The sequence below is a fragment of the Ovis aries genome, chromosome 18 (assembly GCF_016772045.2).
Source record: "Ovis aries strain OAR_USU_Benz2616 breed Rambouillet chromosome 18, ARS-UI_Ramb_v3.0, whole genome shotgun sequence".
Lineage (NCBI taxonomy): Eukaryota > Metazoa > Chordata > Mammalia > Artiodactyla > Bovidae > Ovis > Ovis aries.
In genome coordinates this window covers 56,912,103-56,926,669 of record NC_056071.1, presented here as the reverse complement: position 1 = coordinate 56,926,669, position 14,567 = coordinate 56,912,103, and the positions used below count along the sequence as shown (strand labels likewise).

The 14,567-nt window shown below is 46.6% G+C and overlaps 1 protein-coding gene across 4 annotated transcripts; it reads left to right on the top strand.

Annotated features, from left to right (window-relative positions):
- Positions 1–1,415: 1,415 nt before the first annotated feature.
- Positions 1,416–14,280, top strand: LOC105603227 (serpin A11). 4 transcript variants are annotated; one of them, XM_012098999.4, is made up of 5 exons: positions 1,416–1,489; positions 5,069–5,714; positions 7,559–7,832; positions 11,063–11,210; positions 13,936–14,280. In XM_012098999.4, the coding sequence occupies exons 2-5, from the start codon at positions 5,072–5,074 to the stop codon at positions 14,137–14,139; spliced, it is 1,269 nt and encodes a 422-aa protein (XP_011954389.2). In that variant the 5' UTR covers positions 1,416–1,489; positions 5,069–5,071; the 3' UTR covers positions 14,140–14,280. The 4 variants fall into 4 exon arrangements, with proteins under 4 accessions (XP_011954389.2, XP_060257444.1, XP_042091359.1 ...); XM_060401461.1 differs by having other exon boundaries at positions 4,964–5,714; XM_042235425.1 differs by having other exon boundaries at positions 1,416–1,519.
- Positions 14,281–14,567: the final 287 nt, after the last annotated feature.

Below are 14,567 nucleotides of genomic sequence, written 5' to 3'. Positions count from 1 at the left end.
AGGAGTCATTTCAGGGCTAGAACTTTCATTCTTTTAACAAAGATGCCCAAGAAAAGGCCTTGCCATTGGCATTATCACTTAAACCCAAGCTGCAAGAAAGGAGAGGCCTGGGGATGGGCCACAAGAGTACCTTGGAAAAACAGTTCAGTAAAGGAGCTAACTCAAGAGAGGAACCATGAGGTGGATCGTTTTAGAAAATGTGGAGGAAGCGGAGTCAGAAGCACAAGCAAAGGAAGAAGCCAGGAGACCCACGCTTGGGCTCGGATCGTATCCAAGCAGATGCAAGGCAGAGGCAGAGAGGGAAGGTGATCACAGAGGAGGCTGAGGGCCTGGTTCTGACCTTAGTGGCCCCAACCTGCAGTGGCTTGAAGCAGGTTTTCAGTTCCTTATCAGAGACTGAGGTCAGGTTGCTGCAGGGAGAGGGTTCCTAATCACTAGACCAATGGTCAGTGACAAGGCCCTGGCCCCTTGGCTCTGCAGAAAAGAATTCCCATAAATACAGAAAGTACTGAAATAATTAAAGTGTTTATTTGGGGAAAAGAGAACAGGACATGTAGGCAGACATGGGTAGACAGAGAGAGAGACAGTGGCAGTTTTAATCACTTATATGGGGCATTTCTTCTGGGTTTGCTTGGTTCTGAACCTGTAGTTGGGCTTCCCTGATAGCTCAGTTGGTAAAGAATCTGCCTGCAATGCAGGAGACACCAGTTCAATTCCTGGGTTGGGAAGATGGGGCTTCTCATGTGTACCGGTGCATCTCTCAGTCAAGATGAGTTCCATCGAAGACGACTGTGGGTAACTGACATCACTTACTATGGAGTGGCTCCCCCTCCCTTTCTAACCTCCAAGGAGCTTTTCGGTCGGGAAGATTTTCTTGACTTTGAAAATGAGAAATATGTGGTCCCTTATCTCTTATCTGGGCAAGGCCCAGCCTCCTCTCCTGATGGTCCTGCTATTGATATTTTGGAGTTTTGGAGCTTGGATATTCCACAGAGAAGAAACTCCATCTGCTTACCCTGGGGGTGGGGGGCATCTACTGCCTGCCTCAGTTACATTAGGTAGAGGGTGTCCATGAAGGATTTATTCAAGGTGTACAGGATGATGGTTTGATTTCCACATGTTGTGGAATGAGTACCACAGTACTTTTAGTTAACATCTCATATTCAGAGTGATTCATAAAAGACAGGGCCCAGAACACACAAACACACCAGTAATGAGTCAGCAGCTGCCGCATCACGACCCCCTGACGGCACATCCGTATGTGAGTGTCTTCACTCACCAAGCCGGGTCCAGGATCTCAATTCCCTCTGCAGGACAAGCCGCAGGACGGAAACTATAAAGAAAAGGTCACTTCCGGCCTTCATACCAGTTCTGGGAATTGACCTGACAAATATTAACTAGGCTGCCGTGATCGTCAGGCACTATTTTCCTGCGGGTAGGAGGCTAGGCGGTGCTGGAGACCCAGGGCCCCCAGCCCAGGGACCTTGCTGTGAGTACCACGCTCGAGTCTGAAATGAAGGTGGGGGTGACGGCACTCTCTCTTTCCCTCCCTCCTCCTCTCCCTCCTCCTCTCCCTCCCCCTGCGCACCACCCCCAACCTGTCCCTCCTTCTCACTTTGGCGGAATAACCGGCAGAACTGAGTTCCCTGAAGGAAAAATGCAATGATGTACTTCTTCTAAGTCTTGAAGCGGGAACTTCAGGTTTTAAACAACCTTTTATGAATAACTTGGCCTTTAAATTTCTTTTGAGAAACTCCCGGTATTTCTCACGGCTAGACAAGAAAACAGAGCAATACAACCCAAAGCAAAATGATCGCACGGTTGTAGCAACTTTACGGGACATTTTATTATATGAGAGGGATGCTTCAGGGCCCTGGTCTAGATTTGACCCATGCTCCTGCCACTTGTGATCGTCTGGCCTCGAGACTCAGTTTCCCCATGTGTACAACAGGGATAATATTACCGAGGTCTTGGGTTCTCATAAGGATTCCACAAAATGACATGAAGCAATTTTCCTCTGCTGGGGCACTGCCGGCATGTGGGGCAGACCATGCTTCCTGGCTTGCGTCTATTCTAGCATTTCCAGAGCTTCCTCTCTCCCACCACACTGCAGTTGCATCTCCTTCTCCAGACTTTGAGATGATCCAAAATATCAGCCCTGCTTTTGCACACGATCCCTCCCACAGCATCTGAGAACAGGCTGGGAACTAGTGATCCAATATAGCCAATATCTCCATCTCCACCACAAAAGAAACAACAAATAGGGATATTACACCTAATTCAAGGGATTCTTAATTTTCTTCTGAGATCTTTTGGGAAAAGGAATATAGGAATAACTTTGGTATAACTACATCCAGCCTCAGTAGAAAGGGTGAAAATTAACACTGCATGCTTCCTACATGCCAGGTGCTTTTTACATCATATCACGTCTTATGATCCTTAAGCAATGCCACCCCCAGGAGGTAGGCATTGTCATTTGCATTTTGCAAATATCAACGAGCAGCTCAGAAAGCTTCCTTAACACAGTGTCACCCGGTGATTTAACTACAGAGCCTTGATTCAAACCCAGGCCCTCTGACTTACAATTCAGTCCTTTGTGAAATAGATACTCTGCAGGTCTGGGTGTCCGGGGGGTGCAATAAATAGAAAATGGTAGTGAGTTCACTGGGGTAAAAAGAATAAACTGGAAAAAAGTTTTATTACAGCTGTATTTCTAATTTTCTCCAAGGGCAGTCCAATTTTTAAGCTGTTCTGTTTCCCAATGTGAATGAGAATCATTACTAAGTGGGCCTGTTCAATTCAGTTCAGTTCAGTCACTCAGTCATATCCAGCTCTTTGCGACCCCATGGACCGCAGCATGCTAGGCCTCCCTGTCCATCACCAACTCCTGGAGCTTATTCAAATTCATGTCCGTTGAGTCAGTGATGCCATATACTGAGCTGCAATGGAGAGGTTAGGACATGGCCTTGGGGATCTGCCTGCAGTACTTTGACCAGCAAATGTGTTTCGACATAATCAATAATGAGACTACATTCTTCCCTCCCAACAACTGGCCTTGGGGGTTTAATGGGATTTTTAGGGCACCAGGTGCTATAAACCATCTGCAAAAATATGTAAATTGCCCAGAGATCACTGGTTTGGGTGAAAGGCATTAAAGGTGCTGATTAACAACTTACTGACCAGAGATACATCTTTTGTTACTGGAACGTTATTGACCAGAGTCATTTCAATATTCACTTACATAACAAAACACCAGCAACAGGATTTGGTTTCTGCAAAATCCCCCGGTCAGTAGTGTGTTAAGACTTAAAATATATCCAGATAGACAAACGAGGATGGGGTGGTGAGCTGTGGATGGCCGCTGTGGCATGGGACAACAGAAGAGTCAGTCTTGAAAGGAGCAAGGGGATGGGACTCCTTACGGAGGACAGCAAGGTGTGGGTTGGGGGGCCAAGTGCATGCTCTGTGTGGATGTGGGCTTGGGTGTGTGATAAGCCTTCACCCCGAGCTAACGCTGCACTCCTCACCCCGAAGCACTTTGACCCCCTAGGGGTGGCACGAAGCTCTTCTGGCCACTTTATATTAATAGAGTGATATTAATGATATTATGGATGATATTAACGGAGTCATATTAATGAGCACAGGAGCTATTGTATTTGTTTCCTAGGCTGCATTAACAACCTTCCACAAACTGGGTGGCTTACAGAACAGAAATGGATTCTCACAGTTCTGAGGACAAGAAATCCAAGATCAAGGTGTCAGCAAGGCTGGGCCCTGAGACTCCATGGTGGACGTCTGTTCCAGGCCGCTCTCCTTGCTCCTGTAATCTTAGGCGTTCCTTGGTGTGTAGAATCATCACCCTGATTGATCTCTGCCTTCATCCTTACATCTCCTTCTCCCTGTGTGTGTGTGTCCCTGCGTTCAGCTCCCCTTTTTATAAGGACATCAGTCATATAGATTAGGGCCCATGCAACCTCATATTAGTGCTTCAGAGACATAAGAGACACAAGTTCGATCCGTGGGTCAGAAAGATTCCCCTGGAGGAGGACATGGTAACCCACTCTAGTATTCTTGCCTGGAGAATCCCATGGACAGAGGAGCCTAGCGGGCTACAGCCTGTAGGGTTGCAAAGAGTCGGATGTGACTGAAGCCGCTTAGCCTGAATGCACACAACCTCATATTAACTAATTATAACTCAATGACTCTATTTCCCAACAAGACCACGTTCTGATATGCTGAGGATTAGGACTTCAACATTTGAATTTGTGGGTGGGAGACTCAATTCAGCAGATGTCTTTCCTAAATCTCTCCATCAGTTAAAATACAGGTTTCAGCCCCTGCAAGTGACAAGAGCTACTGGAGATAACAGAGATGGAGTAAATCTCTCCCCAGGCCTCATTCATCCCGTGGCTTTGCCCAGCCTCATGAGCTGCCCTCACCCATAAGGTCTCTGAGGCCGATCGTCGCATCCACACTCCACCTCGTGGAGACCAGAAAAGAAGAGGGCATGCCTCCTTCTGGGAGAGCCTGGCCAGGAGGTCCATGCAGCGTCTTACCCCCTCCAGTAGGCAAGATGCTAACTAAAGGCCACACCCAAGTGCAGGGGAGGCCAGCATCACTCCTGTCAAAGTGTCCTGACTTTTGTCCTACACTATTGAAGGTCACCCCAGTCTTTGAAAGTTAACAAATGATTGAAAGAATGACTAGAAAGCAGAAAGAAAAAGGAAAGACGGGAAGGAGGGAAGAAGGAAGGAAAGGAGGCAGGGAGGAGGAAGGCAAGGGGTAAAGAACATGAAAGTTGTTGTTTACTTTGTGGTGGGAGGGGGGTTAATCACTCAGAAAAATCAACAAAATCTTGTAGATGAATCAATACATAAAGCTGAGAAGGGGCTTCTGCTGTGACTGAAGCCCTGGGGGAAAGTGTCTGGAGCCAGCTTACTCACCCCCTCCTCACCCTTTGCAGTGCCCCACTTGACATCTCTGTGGGATCCAGCCTGGATGTGGGTTTACTGTGTAAACACAAGGCTGTTTATGAAGAAGGATGACGTGTTCCCCATCTTGTTTTCAGAGGATGGGGCCAGCATGGCTGTGGCTGCTGGGAGCTGGGATCCTGGCCTCTGTCTACTGTCAGCCCTTTCCTGCCCTTGGAGATAAGAGCCTGAGGGGGCCTGAAGCTCCCCATGGTCAGCTCTCAGAGTCCTTCCCCGCCTACCAGAAAATCACACCCACCCTTACCAGCTTCGCTTTGCGTCTGTACAAGCAGCTGGCAGCAGAAACCCCAGGAAACATCTTCTTCTCTCCCGTGAGCCTCTCCAGTACCCTGGCCCTGCTCTCTTTGGGGGCGCAAGCTGATACCCGGACTCAGATCCTGGAGGGCCTTGGCTTCAACCTCACTGAGACCCCAGAAGCCGATATCCACCGGGGCTTCCAGAGCCTAATCCACACCCTTGACCTACCCAGCCCCAAATTGGAACTGAAACTAGGCAACTCTCTGTTCCTGGACACGCAGCTGAAGCCTCAGCAGCACATTTTGGACAACATCAGGGAGCTGTATGGAGTTTTTGCCTTTTCTGCCAACTTCACAAACTCTCATGCAACTAGGAAGCAGATTAATGGCTACGTGAGCAGGCAAACGTACGGGCAGGTCGTGGACTGCCTGGAGGAGTTCACCCAAGACACTCTCATGGTTCTCTTGAATTATATGTTCTTTAAAGGTGAGGGCTGGCTCAGGTGCCTCCATCTCCAACCCTGCCCCTAAAAGGCACCTATCTAAAATCTATAGCTGTATCTTCTGGAAGTTACCTCCCTATATTTAAATACTGGTCTTGTCTGTTTTTATTGTTGTTTAGTCACTAAGTCATGTCTGATTCTTGCCACACCATGGGCTGTAGCCTTCCAGGCTCCTCTGTCCATGGGATTTCCTAGGCAAGAACACTGGAGTAGGTTGCCATTTCCGTCTCCAGTGGATCTTCCCAACCCAGGGATTGAGCCTGCGTCTCCCACGTTGGCAGGTGAACTCTGTACCACTGAGCCACCAGAGAAGCCTTGGTCTTACACCACTACTTCTTAGTTTATCAATATTTGATTTCTTTTGCCATGTTTTTTTCTGTTCTACTTTTACTCTGATTTTTTTAATACAATTTAGAGTTAATCTTACTTTTCTATTAGTAATTCACTATTAGGGAAATATTTTATGCTTTATATTATTGCCTATTTCAAACTTACAGAAATATGTAGAAAATGACATAAAACCCACCATGTACCTAGGATTAACACATACTAGCATTTTGCCATTCACGTCAGGTTTTTTTAAAAAGTAATATTGCGGATAAGTTCAATTTCTTCTTAATCCTTCCCTGGCTCCATTTTCCTCCTTCCATCCCTCCCTAAAGGCAACCAGTATCCTAGGGTTGGTGTGTATTCCTCACATCCGTGGGTTCACACCATTAAGGTCTGAGTCTAAATCATTATTGCTTCTCCTGAGTCTGACACAGGTTTAAGTATGTGTTCAGGTTAAGGACATTTGCTGAATGAATGATTTCCAAGGTAAACTTTGGCTTTCTGTTTAAGGCCTCTAGGAATGTTATTCATTCATTCAAAAGCATACATTAAGTACAAACTATATCACAAGGACTTTCATTACCTTTTGGGGAAATCTGCTGAAGACAAAGTTTCAATCTCTGGGTTGGGAAGATTCCTTGGAGAAGGAAATGGTAAGCCACTCTAATATTCTTGCCTGGGAAATCCCATTCAGAGAGGAGCCTGATGGGTTACAGTCCATAGGGTTATACAAAGTTGGACACGACTTGGCTACTACACAACAACAATATGAATAAGACAGTTTCCTCATTCTTGTGTAGGCCACAGTCCCATGTGAGTTGTCAGTAAGTAAAAGCACAACTACTACTCAGTAGGAAAGTGATACTCTTCTGGATAGATACGGGAGTTCTTGGAAGATACAATTTTCTAGATTCAAAGTTCGAGGGAAGGCTTCCTGGAAGAGAAGTCATCTAAGCTAAGACACACAGGATGAGTTAGACATACTCAGGCAAAGAGGCTATGGGAGAAATGAATGGAAGAGGGTTCAAGTTGAAATACAGTATGTGAAAAGGTCCAAGGAAAAGAGTTACCATTGCATTTTCTAGAAAGAAACAAATTTAATTAGACTGGTGCAAGTTCAGTCTGGCTACAATCTGGAAAATGATTTGGAGGAGAATAAGGGTAGAACAGAGACAACAGGAGATTCCTGAAACGACTCAAAGTCAGATAGTGGCCTCAAAATAAAGTGGTAACTTTGGAGACAGAATCATGCCCAACTGGGGGAGAGCATGAGGGACAGAATGAGCCAGCCCCTCCCCCATCACCAAGACCAGTGTTTTCAGGAGGTCAAGTCAGGAGATGACTGTGGGTGGAGATGGTAAGTAGAAAGAAAGTACTGCACGCATGGACAGGACTATGAGAGACTCTGCATCTCTAACCAGCGTGGCTTAGTGTATGTCTCCCCAGGCTTGCCCTTTTAGAATGTCTTCTCATGGTTTTGTGGGTTTTGTGTCCTAAGCCAAGTGGAAGCATCCTTTCAATCGTTACCAGACCCAGAAGCAAGAGAGCTTCTTTGTGGATGGGAGGACCTCTCTCCGCATCCCCATGATGCACCAGAAGGAAATGCATAGGTTCCTCTATGACCAGGAGGTGGCCTGCACTGTCCTGCAGCTGGAATACAGCGGAAATGCCCAGGCCCTGCTGATCCTCCCTGACCCAGGAAAGATGGCGCAGGTGGAGGCTGCTCTGCAGCCAGAGACCCTGAAGAAATGGGATAAATTGCTCCTCCCCAGGTAAGTGCCAGCGCAGAAGGACTCTGGCTAACTTTGTATGAGAAACCAGCAGGTTTTGATCAACTCCAGTTGCAAGATCCTAAGCCCTAGCTTGGCTCTCTGCACTGCCAGTTAACCAACTATGTGATCTTGGGCAATTCTTGCCATGTGGGTCTCAGTTCTTAGTCGCTCAGTCATGTCCAACTCTTTGTAACCCCATGGACTGTAGCCCACCCGGCTCCTCTGTCCATGGAATTCTCCAGGCAAGAATACTGGAGTGGGTTGCCATGCCCTTCTCCAGGGTGTGGGTCTCAGATTTTCTCAAATGTAAAATGGGGCCATTATAACCACCACACTGGGTTGCTTGGAGGATTAATCAAGTTAATACGTATAGAATATGAGAGTGGTACCTGGTGCAGGAGAAGGGCTCACTGGGTATTAATCACGTTTACCCCTTCCTGGACATCTTTCTGCTTTTCCTCTTGTCTTTTTCTCCAGATAATAATTTACTACCAGAAGACAGCTAAGTGTACGTAACAAATCAGATCGAGGACAATTCTTCAATATTAAGAATAATTATGATCCACAAGAACAGTGGGTATTTCTTAAGAGTGGCTCTTTTTTAGTTAAAAAATTCCTTAAAGAAGCTAAATACCAAGAAGAACATTGTAAAAACAAAAATGTCGATTGCCAGTTTGGGGAAACTCTACCTATCCCCTTCTCTCTCGCTTGCTTTTCGGTTTGTGGTTTTTCTCATAGTGGTTTTAGCCTTTTTTGGTTTCCTTAGACCACATACTCCAACTAACCCATTCTTGAGATGTATCTTCCTTTATTGGGTACTCTGGATAAAATCTGGCCTCAAGTTCTAATTACCTCTTGCTGCATAACAATCCACCCCCAAAAGAATAGCTTGAGAAACACCCATCTAGTATCTCTCTTGATTCTGTGGGTGGACTCGGTTCAGCTGGGCAGTTTTCACTTGGGTCTCTTATAGACGGAGTCAGATAGTGGCCAGAAGTGGAGCATTGAAGTTTCCCCTACTTGAATGTCTAGAGCCTGGGTTGACTGGCTGGCTGAGCTAAGAGCTTAGCAGGCCTCTCTCTCTCCATGTAGCATCTCCATGAGGCTAGCTTGGGCTTCTGCACAGCAGCCTAGCACAGTTGATATTGCTATATGACAGCTCAAGGATCCAAGAGGGAGCATTCTGAAAGGCAGGAAGTGAAGGCTCCCGCTCTTCTAAGGCCTAGTTTCGGAAGTTAGCCAATGTCATTTCTGCCATGTTCTATTGGTCAGAATATTCACTGGCTTCAAAGGGATGGGGTATAGACTAAACCTCTTAAATCCACCATCACTACTTGATAGATGTCAGTCACCTTCATCCCCATGGGAGCTTTCTCTCAGCACCCTAATGGCACAGGTACCAAGGATAGAGAAATGGTGTTTTGTGTTTGGGTAGAGATTCAAGCACCAAATAAAAGATACAAGTCAAGGACAGAGGCTGGGATTTAAAGTATTATTCCTGTTGTCTGTGAATCTACACAGCTCTGGTCAGTTTGATTTCAGCCCCATATTCTCAAGCTCCCTGGAATGAACCTGCCTTTTCCCCCATCACAGGAGGAAATACCATAGAATCTTCTAGACCAGTAGATTTTTTTTTTCTTAAGAAGGGTCTGTTTTGACCTCCCACTTTGACCTTCAAAAATCAAAACCAACCTAGTTGGTTTTATCTAAACCTCAGTTGTTCCCTGATACCATGTGTTGTGGCCAGAGAGTTACAGTATCGTGGTGACATTTGAATGGGCTTCCAGACATGGAAAATTCAAGCTGCCAGGTTTCTCTTTCACAGAAGGCAATGGCACCCCACTCCAGTACTCTTGCCTGGAAAATCCCATGGACAGAGGAGCCTGGTGGGCTGCAGTCCATGGGGTCGCTAGGAGTCAGACATGACTGAGCAACTTCACTTTCACTTTTCACTTTCATGCATTGGAGAAGGAAATGGCAACCCACTCCAGTGTTCTTGCCTGGAGAATGCCAGGGACGGGGGAGCCTGGTGGGCTGCTGTCTCTGGGGTCGCACAGAGTCGGACACGACTGAAGCGACTTAGCAGCAGCACAGCAGGTTTCCCTTTATTCAGTTATGAGAAAGGCTGGTCTGCCCAGGGGAACTGTGCTTTCTGATAACTCCATTTCTTTATTTACATTGATTGAACACCTACTCTTATGTTGGGCTCTCTAAAAGACACAGCTCAGCTAGGCTGTACTCAAACCCTGCTCCATGGCGGGACCTGCCTTCCAAATGCTGCCTGTGAAAATTGTGTCTGGTAGGCTCAAAAATTGGCCAGTGTAATTTCTGCCATACTCTATTGCTTTCTGTCCTCCACATTTGTTTCCTTTTTATCACTGTTCAACTCACTGACTTCCCACTACCTCCCACTTCAGTTAGACATCTGTACCCTCATATTGGCCCAAGAGTTAAACCAATGAAAAGTAATTTGAATTAACATCTCTAATTTGAATTTATTTGAGGGACAAGTTTCCAAACTGGCTGGTAATTAAACCAAGCTTGCAGGTGTCATGTCCACTATCAAACAATAATGTCAGAGATGAATAATCCCAGGAAGAAAGGGACAGAATTCTCTGGGTCAAAGGAAACTCATGAATATAACACTAGGAATAGGACAATCTGATGGCAGACGCATGGCAGTAACAGGAGAGAGTTACTCTGGACTCATGACGTCACTTCACATGCAGGGTCTCTCAGCAGATCTTCAACAGCCCCTGAAGTCCAGATAGGTGAGAGATGGTGGAGCTTTATTAAGGGGTTGCCAGTAGATGGGTTTAGGATATAGTTCAGAAACTGAGCCAACAGAACTTGCTCATGAATCAGATATGGAGGTGGGGCAATGTTAACAGCATTTACCTTCCATGGTTACTCTGTGACTTTAATCAGCGAAGCCTTGGAAACCTAACCCAATGTCCAGCACCGAGAGAGTCCTCCAGAAATGTGACAAAGAGGAAGACCTATGGCTGTGCCAGGAGTCTTCTTAGATCCAGACAGGATACTCTGTGTGGTCTGAAGAAGAGGGTTCTGGATTGGGGGATCTTCTGGCATAGTAGGTGGTATCATGAGAAGCCTGATTCCCCCACCCTGGGGAGCACGTCTCCCTCCCAAAGCTCAGGCTGCCCACACACAGGGCAAGAGCAGCCTGTACAATGAGACAGCAGAGCTTCTCCATCTGATTCTCTCCCCAGCCTGCTGGATTTGCACCTGCCAAAGTTTTCCATTTCTGGAACATATAACCTGGAGGAGATACTTCCCTATATTGGTCTCACTGGCTTATTCAACTCAGAAGCTGACTACTCAGGAATCGCTGGGCAGCTCAACAGAACCATCTCCAGGGTAAGGTGGTGTATGTGGGTGTGTGTGTTGGCTGGGAGGGGGAGGGTATGTTCTCCTTTGACATAAGGTTCATTTGAGAGTCAAATGCTCCTTTTTTTCTTTTCTGATTCCTTAATATCACAATCTTTAAGGCTTCTTTTCACTGGCAGCTCCCCTTTTCCTCCCCTTTCTTCTAGACTTCTATGTGTTGCAAAGAAGCAACAGAGTCTTGAATAGAGTAGACGCCCATCCATGGAGCCAGAATTTCCCCAGGGGTGGGACCAGCCTTCTTTTCATCCTTTAAACTTCCTCCAAAGGCAGCCAGTGAGATTCTATCTACCTTTGTTACAACTGTAGAGAGTAGTGGGCATGAACAGGAAGTGTATCCATCAGCTTTGCTATAGTAACAAACAATCCCCAACTCTCAGTGTCTTCTTATAACAGAGGTTTATTACCTGTCCATGTGACATATCAGAGGTGTATCGCTACATCTCGCTGCAAATCTACTTTGCATGTCTTCTTCATTCTAGAATGTAGGTTAAAAGAAAGGCTTCTATGTGGGACATGCCATTCTTGTTGCAGCGGAGAAAAAACAGAGAAAAAATGCAATGTCTCTTAGCACTTCTCCTCACTCATGGCCTCTGTCAGGGCCACTCATTGGCTAAGACGAATCCCACAGTTAAGACAGCCGTCAGCGGGGTGGGCTCATGTTCTCTCGCAAGAAGAACTGCAGGCCACAGGCACAGGCCGGGGCTGATGACAGCCTACAGGAAGGGAGAGTTCATATTTGAGAAGAAGAATGCAATTTTCCATAAGCGGGAAGACCAGAAAGTCCCTTCTGTTCTTCCATTACCTTCCTAAGGTAGAGTCATTAATTATTAGTTTAGTCTTTGCTAGGAATTTCATAAAGAAAGTATATTGTCTTCAATTTCAGAAAGAGCAGCTGAGATTTGGAACATGAAACTAGGGAACAAAGACAGGGTTCTGAGTGTGTGTGTGTGTGTGTGTGTGTGTGTGTGTGTGTGTACCTGCCCATCATGGAGAGAGCAAACAAGAGGAAAAAGGAATAATTTAACCTTTTAAAGGATTTATTTTACGGTAACTTTCGTTGTTAGAGTTATCTCTTTACAAATCTTTTTAGAAATGAAAGAGATTGTCAAGGCCAACATTTTCAATTTCATTAAATTTAAAGCCTCAGAAACTTTCTTAAGGAGTTGTGTGAAAATGAGGCTTCAAAGGGCTTCCCAGGTGGCACTAGTGATAAAGAATCTGCTTGCCAATGCAAGAAACATAAGAGATGTGAGTTCAATTCCTGGGTTGGGAAGATCCCCTGGCGGAGAAAACGGCAACCCACTTCAGTATTGTTGCCTGAACAATTCCATGGACAGAGGAGCCTGGTGGGCTACAGCCCATAGGGTTGCAAAGAGTCTGACGTGACTTAGCACACAGGTACAAGGTTTTAAAAGAGCAGAATTCTTTTTTTAAAAAATTAATTAGTTTATTTTAATTGGAGGCTAATTATTGTACAACATTGTGGTGGTGCTCACCACACATCGACATGACTCAGCCATGGGTGCACATATGTCCCCCCATCCTGAAACCCCCTCCCACCTCCCTCCCCATCTTATCCTTCTGGGTTGTCCCAGAGCACCAATTCTGAGTGCCCTGCTTCTTGCATTGAACTTGCACTGGTCATCTACTTTACATATGGTAATATACACGTTTCAAAGCTATTCTTTCAAATCATCCCACCCTCACCTTCTCCCACATAGTCCAAAAGTTTTGTTTACATCTTTACTATCTTTCTAAATTCCACATATATGTGTTAATATACTGTATTGATGTTTCTCTTTCTGACGTACTTTACTCTATATAACAGGCTCCAGTTTCGTTCACCTCATTAGGACTGACTCAGTGTGTTCTTTTTTATAGCTGAGTAAAATTCCATTGTGTATACATACCACAGCTTTCTTATCCATTCATCTGCTGATGGACATCTAGGTTGCTTCCATGTCCTAGCTATTGTAAACAGTGAAGAGCAGAATTCTTTTCATGGAGCCCAGTAGAGTGCTTGGCACATCAGACAACCTGGTTTTGCTGAGCTCATTTTGGAAACCATTGACTTAGGCGGAGCAAGCCATTTTAACGATGAGAAAACTGAGACTTAGCAAGAACAAGCGCAGCTCGTAGCAGAAAATGAGTCTCCAGCCTGTGCCACGTACACCGGAGCGCTTAGGAAATGCTCCTAAAAGTCGCTGTTGGGTTTTTACAGACTGGTGGGTGCATGCTTGAGCAGGCTTCCCATGTGGTGCAGTGGTAAAGAATCCACCTGCCAATGCAGAATCCATCCCCGGATCAGGAAGATCCCCTGGAGAAGGAAATGGCAACCCCCTCCAGTATTCTTGCCTGGAGAATCCCATGGACAGAAGATCCCGGTGGGCTACAGTCCATGGGGTTGGACACGACTGAGCAAATACGCATGCTCGTGCAGCCCTCAGCCCCGTTCAGGCCTATCTGTCTCTCCTTCAAAGAGCAAACAGCATGGCCAGGGTGACACCCCAGGAGATGACGGAGGCAGAGAAACCTGTGAAGGAAGCAAATGAAATAAAGGCAGGAGTTGCTTCCTGGGAGGGCGGGGCCTGAGTGGGGTAACTCCGCCTCCATCTCCCTCTGCCGCAGTAGGTGGCCTCGCCCCCTTGAAGCGCCCTGACGGCATGCTGTCTCTGCCCCTCTGCCCTCCTTCTAGGTGTCACACAAGGCGACAGTGGATGTGAGTGAGCGGGGAACCGAGGCAGCTGTGGCCTCCAGCCTCCTCTCCCAGCCTCGGTCTCTGAACGTGACATCAGCCCCACACGCCCGTTTCAACCGGCCTTTCCTCCTGCTCCTTTGGGAGGTGACCACCGAGAGCCCACTCTTCCTGGGAAAAGTTGTCAACCCAGCTGCTGGGTGACTATCGTGGGAGGCCAGGGGGTGTCTTGTCCCTTTTTGAAAAAACAGGAGGGCCAGCACCAACCTGCATCTCAGGGCTGCTGTGAGGACCAGTGAAACAGTGTGCAAAGATGCTAATAAAGTTGCCCCTGGGTTTTGTGAACAGTGAGGAGTGATGCTTACAAGAGGGCGTTGAGCACCCGGAGCAGAGGTCAGTCATTCACTCTACTGTCCCCTCCAATCTGGAGTCAGCTGTGGCTAGAAAGTTGGCGATGAGAACAGCCTGGGGTCATAGCCTCCCTGGAGTCGTCCACCAAGGCTGCAACTGCTGCTGATTCTTCCTGAGTGTCCTTTGGGCAAAAGTCCTAGGAAAAGGCACAAAGGACATCAGGAGGAGTAAGTGAATCTCTCGCTGCTTGGTGACCCATCTTGGCTATATAGCAAAGTGAT

Excerpts from the sequence above, each read along its gene's own strand:
- LOC105603227 (XM_060401460.1), top strand. The coding sequence starts at position 3,714 with ATGGATTCTCACAGTTCTGAGGACAAGAAATCCAAGATCAAGGTGTCA. Across the intron at positions 7,833-11,062 it reads GATAAATTGCTCCTCCCCAG|CCTGCTGGATTTGCACCTGC; the intron begins GTAAGTGCCAGC and ends TTCTCTCCCCAG. Across the intron at positions 11,211-13,935 it reads TCAACAGAACCATCTCCAGG|GTGTCACACAAGGCGACAGT; the intron begins GTAAGGTGGTGT and ends CCCTCCTTCTAG.